The sequence below is a fragment of the Miscanthus floridulus genome, chromosome 11 (assembly GCF_019320115.1).
Source record: "Miscanthus floridulus cultivar M001 chromosome 11, ASM1932011v1, whole genome shotgun sequence".
Lineage (NCBI taxonomy): Eukaryota > Viridiplantae > Streptophyta > Magnoliopsida > Poales > Poaceae > Miscanthus > Miscanthus floridulus.
In genome coordinates this window covers 53,894,537-53,904,223 of record NC_089590.1, presented here as the reverse complement: position 1 = coordinate 53,904,223, position 9,687 = coordinate 53,894,537, and the positions used below count along the sequence as shown (strand labels likewise).

Sequence of the window (9,687 nt, the reverse complement as noted above, 5' to 3'; positions counted from 1 at the left end):
ACCTGACCTGCCGTGAACGTTCTTCACTCTGCTCTGCTCCATCGCCTAGCCATGGCTGGCTCCTTCACAAGTCCATCGGTTCTTCCGCTCTTGGCCAGCGCCCAGCTGCTCACGTTCACCTGCAAGCAACAGCGATCAGGGTAGCCACCCAGCCAGCAGCTAGTCCTGCCGGTCGCGAACTCGGGAGCTGTACGTTTGCCCTGTCCCTCTTCGCCTCTGCTCTGCAGCAGCGCGTATACCCTGTCTTGTCGGCATTCAGCAGCACGACATGAATGTAACCAACTAACTGACTAACCAACTGGCAGCAACACTGCCGTTTCGGTCTCTTCTCCTTCTTGCCCTGCTTTCCGCAACTCTCCGTGTCCTCGTGTCCATCGTCGTCGTCCTTGTTGTTCGCAGCAAAAGATCGTGATCAAGGTCAGCATGTCGTCCGAGAAGAGCCGGTCCAAGGCCATGGCGCTGGTCGCCAGAGCGGACGGTAGGCAACCATTCTACACCCCTTAACCTCCATGTTCATGTGCTTCTGCAGTTCTGCACTTCTGCTCACGCGCATAATGGATTGTTCGTTTGTTCTAACGATCCCCTGTCCTGTTTTGCAGGGGTCAGCTCGATGGGGATCATCGGCGACGGCAAGGACCGGCTGGAGGTGGTCGGCGTAGACGTTGACAACGTCTGCCTGGTCACGTGCCTGCGCAAGAAGCTCGGCCACGCTGACATCGTGAAGGTGGAGGAAGTGAAGGACAAGAAGCCGGAGGAGAAGAATCAGCCGGAGAAACCCAAGGTCGTGGAACTGCCGCCGTATTACTGCCCATGTTATTACGGTTACTACTGGCACTACCACCACCACTAACCGCCGGCCCTCGTGGTGCTGAGTGCTGACAAGCGAAGTGCGTGTACGGAGTATGTGTAAAACAGCTAGTTTATTTTTTATTTGAAAAAAGATTCCCAGTTTTTTTTTTCATTAGATTCCTATCCGTTTTCTGTTTATATAAGAGGAAAATTATAAAGAAACAATTTTGGTACTGTCCATTATTCGTTTGGAAAATCTGTTTCTTGTACTCCCTCCATCCAAAAAAATGATGTCCTGAGATTTAAAACTTGTCCATAAAAATTCTTGTTTTGAGCTTTTGGCACTCTAGTAGCCTAAGAATTTGTTGACTCCTGCATGCGCTACAGATCCGGCCCTTTCCTTGGTTGCTCTGGCGCCAAATTACCAATTGATATGTGGTACTCTTCGTTGCTCCCCATGGATCATGCAACGTGTCTTAATTAGGCAACTAAACCACGCCACATTCCTTCTTTTAAGGGAACCATGTGTAACAACTAAGGGTATTAGAGACATTTTTCTTCTCCGCTAATCTGTTTAAAAAATTCCAAAACATCATTTTTTTGGGGACAGAGTGAGTATATAGGAGATCCTGGCGCTCGGCGAGCCTCGGGTGTATGTATAAACCGAGTGGATGCAAGTACTACAATATATACTTGATCGGATAGATAATCAATTTGTGGTACTACTTCTAAAAATGTAAATATTAAAAGTTCGTGGATAAATTTTATGCCACAGTTACTGAACATTTGTAAATTTTGCAATTGTTTTTTAATGAAAATAAATAAATAAATGCCATCCAAACAAAAAGATGAAATATATGCTTAGGACATGTTCAACGTAGAAGCAAGGGGTCATTTGTAAATTCTTGAATCTGCAACACAAACAGTTAAACAAACAACCTGTACAATGAGGTGTCTATTTGACTATCTGCAAGTCATTTAGTGCTTGTATATGGTAATGATCAATCGTGAATACCATATGTTGCTATTTAATATAAAATAGATCAAACATAAATCAAATATAACATATTGCAAGCTGGACAACATGTCTATAGAGCCCGTCTATGTAACGTGTATTTTTGCGAATAGAAAACCCCCGCCGAACCCTATTTAATGAGAAGAGAGTGCAGACTAGGCGTCTCACGAGACGACGAGCTGGACGCGTGCTCCCAAGTCCTATGACCGGCCGAGAGCAGTGTTGTATAGCACGCTCGTCTCCAAGTGAGGGCGCGGTATCAAGATGCAGGCGCGCGATTTTGCCTCTTCTGCGCCAGAATTCGCTCTATCCACACCATATATGCCACGCCCTTTTCTTCGCCCGTCGGAACCTTGTTCCTAGTCGGCGACACCGAGGATGGCGAGCATGGCTCCGGCATCTTCGGCAGATGAGCTTCGCCCTGGCGCACATGCGAGCTCCGCCCAACCGCCGTGAGGCGTGCAGGCGAGCTCCGCTCTAGCCTTTGTGAGCCGCACGGGCAAGCTCCTCCGTGGGCTGCACGTGGGCAAGCTCCACCGCGGGCTGCGCCTGGACAAACTTCGATCCTAGCCCCCCGGTCACCGCAAACCGTCATCTTGTCCTCCATACTTTGCAAAGGGGCCCTTCACCATCTTCCTAGGACTCAAACTCATGACATACAACTCAACAACTACATCTCCTTACTACTGCACCATCAAATCACCCCTGAATATATATAAGATTCTATCTTTTCTAACAAATATTATGTAATCTTGTAGTATTGAATAATTTGACTACCAAATGAACTCAAATGAAAAGTTTCAACTACAAAGTTTTAAATCTTGCCATCACTACAACTTTGGTATAGGATGTGTCTCCATGCCAGAATTGTTTTAAAAAGTTAAAAGTTTGAATATAAAAATATGTGAACTTAAAATAAATATTTGAGATATTAAATAACTTTAAATTAAAAACTTATCAACAGGAAAATGTAGATTTGGTCAGCCACTATAACTTTGATACTAACTATGTGAACGTTTAGGCCCTGTTCGACTTACCCCATATTCGGCTTGTTCGGCTTCTTTTTTCAGCCGGAACAGTGTTTTTCTCTCACAACAATTCAACCAGAACAGTGTTTTTCAGCCAGTTTCAGCCAAGTTTCAGACCAGCGAACGGGGCCTTAAGCTCGTTTAGAAATTATAAATTTTAGATTTTAAAATCTATAAACTTATGACATATATTTGGAACTCTAAACCACTTCAAATAGAAAACTCTTTAACTACAACGTTGTAGATTGTGGTTAAAAATACAACTTTGGTACAAACCATGTCAATATCCAAGGTTGTTTGAACAATTTGAATTTCAAATTTCAAAATATATGAACTTAAGATAATATTCTGTGACTCTAAATAGTTTCAAATAAAAAACTTTTCAACTACAAAGTTATAGGTCATGTCGTGGGATACAATTCTGATGTAAAGTTTGTTTTCATCCAATTATTTTTAGATGCAACTATTTATAGAGACAAGCATATTAATATATCCACCTCTTAAAATCATTTTTTAAAGATGGACGCTTAGAATGTCCACTCCCGTTAATAGCGATTTTCAGAGACAGGCATCTTAAGGTGATTGTCTCTGAAAATCGATTTACGGAGGCGGGCGCCCTAAGGCTTCTGCCTCTGTTAATCGATGATTTTCAGTGTAATTGATTTACAGAGGTCCCCTGACCATTTACAGAGGCGGTCTCTAGGTGTGTCCGCCTTTGTTAATCAATGCGGTTGTCTCCTAAAATCATTTTTCTAGTAGTGACGGGCGGCCTCAAACTAGCGTGTGTCCGCCGTCACGGCCAGGATAGGCAACAAGGCCCGAGGCTAAGGGCAATGACGGACTGGGGGCCATGGCCGGCGTAGGGGATGGTGGCGACGGGTTGCGACAGATGTTGACAGGAGGAAGGAAGAATAAGGTGTGTTGAGATAGAGAGGATGACATGTGGGTCCCATCTAACGGATGTCTAATGGATCACAAATGGTGATTTTATCCTGTTCATTCGTGTCCCTCCAACCAAACAAAGAACATGGTTGTCCCCATCCCACAACAAAACACTGAGATGGAACCATTTCGTTCCAAAAACCTAGAATGGATCCATTGTGTCCCTCAAAATCCTGGAACCAAACACATTTGTATTTCTTCATTTGAAAGCCCTATGTTTGGTTTTGGTAATTGAGACAACTAGTGGACTAACCTTTTTGCTAAGTGTTGATTAAGCTAAGTTAGGACCACACCAAGGTGGTGAGGAAGGCTTGAACATGGATGGAGGTTGATCAATCCAAATGGAGCAAGCTCACACGGGCAGATCCAGCACTGGGGTGGGGTGGGCTCGAGACGCCGCTACCACTGCTCCGACCATGGAGCCCCTCCTTTGCCCCTCCTATGAATTTATACCTATTCAAGTTTGGAAGGAGAGGCTAAGGACGAAAGATTAGAAGATAAACCTCTCTTGACTTATTTTTCTAGATCTGCCACTGCAAGCTCACACTTAGCTTGGAGGAGATGGAAAGGTGGAAACAAACCCATAGACACAGGTATATGTTAAAGGTTTTTGTTTTCACTGTATGAGACAGAATAGAGTGTGTGGTCGACTTTATGATAGATAGCTCAAAAGCAAACACGGTTATCAGAGGTGTTTGAGCCGACATATGGTGCCGCTAGGTGTAAATCTAATGCAAATGCATGTAAATCAACACCTAGTGACATCTGGTACTAGTTGTTCTGTGCCACGAGAATTTCAAAAGGGCTCATAGGAGATGTCTAGTGTGGTCACCGGAGGTCACACCGGGCAATGACTCTAGTGAGCATGTTTTTCGAGTGTTTGGGGGCGATGCACCCATTGGATCGCTCCGGTGCCTCCACCGAAGGTGTATTGGAGTGCCCGTACAGTGCAACGACTATTTTTTTTGCCATTGGAAACTAGCCGTTGGGAGCTTTGGTGTGAGCACTCCGGTGCTCAGAACGGTAGGCTCTAGAGGGTAGCGGTTGGATTCTCAAGTGGTTCTATAAATTGATGGTGTAGACAGCCTTCGCCACTCTCTTGGCACCCCTAGCACTTGTGTACACCCTTTGAGAGCTAAGAAACACACCCCACACTCTTACATCACTTTGATTCACATCTGAGTGAGAGTGGAGAGTCTCTAGTGCATTTGCATCGCCGATTTGCATCTCGTGGCACTAGTTTATCATGGTGGTTGTTGGTGTTCTTGTTACTCTTAGTGATTGCCGTCACCCCTAGCTAGCTTAGAGCTCATGGAATCATTGTGGGGCTTGTGGTGATTGTTGCTGCCTTTGATTAATTGATTGCAAGGGGCTCTTGTACTAATCCCTACAGGAGATCATGAAGAGCAACTCTAATGGAATGCTCGTAGCTATTTGGAGTGCTCCTTGTGTTGGATCCTTGCGACACCCACATTGAGGGTCAAGCTCGTAACACTTGTTAGTGCGTGGATCATCACATCGAGACTGCCACAACAAGGACATAGGTTATAGGCAAGCAACCGAACCTCGAGGATAAATTGGTTGTCTCTATCTCTTGCCCGGTTAGGTATAGACCACTACACTTGCTCGTTTCATTCATATTTAACTTGTGTGGCAGTTGCTTGTTAGTGCTAGCTCTAGTTGTAGTTAGTTGGTTAGTTTGTAGAAGTAGCTAGTTAGTTGCTTCAGTAGTTTAGCTAGAACTATAGTAGCCTTGTATAGCTAGTAGCTCTTGTGTGGTGAATTGAATTAGAATAGATTTAATTGCTACTAAAATTATGTAGCGGCTTGCTTGGATGAATTACATATAAACAAGTAGATGCTATTAGGATCATATTTTATATTAATCAATTTGCTCTAGTCTTGTGATATTTGTAGAATTTTTTATAGTCTATTCACTCAGCCTCTAGCCATCTAGATCCTTTCATCATTGCCATCAAGCATTTAAACAATAAACAAAGTCCACCTTTGTCTTTTAGGCTCTAAACGATGAATTAAATGGTTGGACAGTTTAAACCATCTAAATGTTCTAAACAAAATTGAATTAAACATGATTAAATGAGGTAAATGATCATTTAGTTCATCATTTAGGCAATAGAAGGATTAGAACTACCACATTTGGCAGCAGGGTTCAAAATTTCAGCCAAATTTCATAGAAATTTTATGAGTTTCAGTAATTTCGGTGGTGGCCGAAAGAAAAATCTAAGATTTTGTAATACACTAAACAAACTTTACGATTTATATACGTGCGCTACATAACTCTAGATTCATATTTTCTATTGTTTCTGTTGCATATTCATCTATTCAATAGATGTGTAGTCATAAATCATGCTAATATTTGTTTTAGATCTATTTTTTTAAAACATACTCCATGTGCAAGTCTCTAAAAAAATTTGGTGAAATTTCGATCGAATTTCGAGGTGGCCAAATTTTTTTAATACCAAAATTGAAAACCCTGTTTGGCAGCCAACTAATTAACATCATAAAGTATACGAGGTGGAGTGGAATTTTTTTTTTCCAAATTTTTCGGTAGAATACTTTATTTTCTACATGCGTAAATATTTACAGTTTCTAGTATTACTTTTATGTACATAATTATGTATATTTTAGCATTACTATACAAATCTGTTTAGGCTGCTTAACTTTGTTTGATTATAAACACCATCTAATAAACGATCTAAATGTTAAATAAAGGGCGACCGAACGTTTACTGTTTAGTTTTTAGGATGACCCTGCCACTGCAAAGCCCTTTCCAAATCTTTATATCAGCTTGGCGTATTGTTCTTAGAATTTGAATAAAGTCTTTTGTTACCCAAAAAAGACCCCTAAACAAACTTGTTTGTACCCAAACTGTAAATATATCTTTACCAAAACTGTAAACTATAGGAGTCTAAGCCATGCCGTAAGCCCGTAGCCCGTGGTCGGTTGTCCAGTGACGTCGCTTGATCGCTAGCCATAGGAAGATACGAACCTGCACAGGGGCGCCCAGCCCAGGTGCTCTAGATGAGTTGGCCACCGAGAAGCGGTACTGCCCCAATGTGTAGGGCTCGACAGGTGGACTTCGTAAAGATCCGGTGTCCACTGCCACACCTCTCGGCCAGGGGTGACGGGGAAAGCAAGATGTCTACGGTGGCATTCCATCCAATATCCATGCAGGAAATCTGCAAATTGCCTGGACGGACAAGCCACCGGTGATCTGACAGCCACGTCGATTCAGCAAGGCCGTCGCCATTGTTGCCGTGCGTTTGCGCCTGGCCGTCCATTCTGTATGCATTTTTAAATATAGATTTAAGGTGTTATCCTAAAATAACACCTTAAATCTATATTTAAATTGTCCACCGTGCCATTTTTAAAATAGCCTATATTAACCTAAACTTAAACCTAAATTATTTACTTTCGGTCTTTATGAAAATAGCCTAAATTAAACTAAACATATACCTAAATTATATTTAGTCCCTACCAACGTGTGATTGGAATCGGCGTCAACAGGTTTCTGTGTATCTATATGTTTTGATAAATATAGAAATTATATTAATTGTGGTTCTAACATTGAAATTGCCCTTAAAAATGGTGAAAGACGAACCACACGTCTAAGGGCGAGTACATTAGTATTGTCTCGTACATAGGCTCTGTTCGGCTTACTCCATATTCGGCTTATTTTTTTCAGCCGGAACAGTATTTTTCTCTCAGAATAATTCAGCCAGAACAATATTTTTCAGCTAGTTTCAGCCAACTTTCAGACTAGCGAACGGGGCCATAGTCTCCTGCGGTGTCACGTAATTATGAGACGACCTAAGAGGTAACACATATAAAAGTTTGTCTTTTAAGTTATCTCATAATAATTTTAGAGTCCTCAATTTATGCATACAACAAAAGAATTTCTGTGAGTCGCATGACAACAACCACTTGTATGATGGTGTATAAGTTGTTTCGTAGTCCTAAATTTTAGCTTATGAGCACCTCTCTCTCTTCCACAAAAAAAATGATATGGCACTGCATGAGACAACTTATGAGACTAATTACGTGTACCAATGTACCTGCCCTAAGCACGCGTCGTGACACAAATGGCTCATGCAGTGTGGGGGGTACGAGCCCGGATGCCCACGACAGACTACATGGGCTGCGCCCCCAGGGGCAGCCCAGCCCACGAGATGAAGCCTTGCGGGGCACGACTCTGCTCGGCGTCTCTCGCAAGATACTGGAAGATATCCTGAAGATGCTACGAGATCTGTTAGGATACGTATGATCCCATTATTCCTGTAATCTGTTATTACTTTTCGGTTATCTTTCAGTTCTAACCGACTTGTAACCCTGCCCCCTGGACTATATAAGGCGGGCAGAGATTCCTCCAAACACACGCAATATCATACGATAGGCAATACAAACCAACAGACCACAGGAGTAGAGTATTACGTCATACTGACAGCCTGAATCTGTCTAACTCGTGTCTCTGTTGTCTTCTTGTTCTTGATTACACGTCTCTCTGTCAATCAATCTACCTTCATGGGATACCCCTCGGAGGACTGTCGGCGATATTCTGTCGACGTGCAGTCAGAGCATGATATAAGTGATGTGACGCCTATGGAAGTTCAATAAAGCATAAAAGCCATGCCAAAAATGCTCTGTTTTGATGGAAGGTCAACAGAGCCGCTGGAACAGCAAAATTGGAGTTTGAATCATATCGGGCAATACTTTAGATTGCACGCGAACCGCATCGCCCAATGTTTTGGGCAAAAGCGCAAAATCTCATCTTAAACAAAACCGACCGCGATCGAAACCAGAGCAAGCAAAGGCAAAAAGGAGAGACCTCACAAACCGGCTCGGCCAGCCTGGTGCATGTCCTAGATGGCCTCACCACGAACCCCTGTTTGTCCAAAACAAGGTTCCCCTGCCACCCGTCGACCACGATAGACGTTGAAGCTTTGAAGAAATCCTACACTTCAGTGTTGATTTTGATCGCAGTTGGGCCCAAGCGCGCTCATGTACTCGAGGGAAAAAAACAATAACTTTTGGTTTGGACTTCGGGTGCTTAAGGTTAAGAGTGTGCTTGTGCTGCCAAAAAGTAGAATGCCCACCAAACAGGTAAAATCACAGTTGCTTTTGTGTAATATAATTTTCACGACACCGCTTTTAACTTTCTCCTTTTCCAAATCCGTGAAAATAGGTGAGATCCCGACCCATTTCCACCCCATTCCAAATCTAATTAATTATTTTTCGACTCCAACCCACCCCGTTTCAAATTAATTAAGACCGAACCCAACCCAACCCACTCTGCGCCTGCCTGCCTGCCTGCTTCGTTCCTTCTGCTGCTCCTTTTCCCTGCGTTCGTTCCTTCCTGTAGCTACTGCGTTCGTTCCTTCCTGCTGCTGCTCCTCTTCCCTGCGGCCTATGAAGGTGGTGGCAGCGGCGACGGGGGCAATAGGGTAGTGCAGGTGCGGCTCGAGGTGGCAGCTACATCAATGGCGCCACTGGAGCCCAAGGCCGTGGCCGTGTGGACGGAGCGTGAGGCCAAGAGGCGCCGGGTGCACGTAGTGCCGGGTCCGCCAGCCGGAGCAGAAGGAGGTGGACTGGGGCACCGCAGCCGGAGGCGCCATGTGCAGGCCGCCGCCGCTTCCGTTCAGCACCTCTTCCAAGCCGTCAGCGCCGGGTGCAGCACCTCTTCCATGCCGCCGCCGCCGCCGTGCAGCACTCTTCCTTGTCTTCAGGGGCCTCGGCACCGTTCCCAAGCCCGGTGAGGTCCGGCACTGTCGCGGCCGTCATGACATTGGACGTATTGGAGGATTGGGAAACCCAACCCATCCCAACCCGACCACCTCTAAACCCATTACCACGCATCCAAACAGATCCATAGCACAACCGAACCCGAAAACTCCA

The 9,687-nt window shown here is 44.2% G+C and overlaps 1 protein-coding gene across 1 annotated transcript; it reads left to right on the top strand.

Annotated features, from left to right (window-relative positions):
* Positions 1-1,014, top strand: LOC136494405 (heavy metal-associated isoprenylated plant protein 16-like). Its single transcript, XM_066490571.1, has 3 exons — positions 1-274; positions 400-478; positions 600-1,014. Exons 1-3 carry the CDS (start codon positions 269-271, stop codon positions 848-850), a joined length of 336 nt encoding a protein of 111 aa, XP_066346668.1. The 5' UTR covers positions 1-268; the 3' UTR covers positions 851-1,014.
* Positions 1,015-9,687: the final 8,673 nt, after the last annotated feature.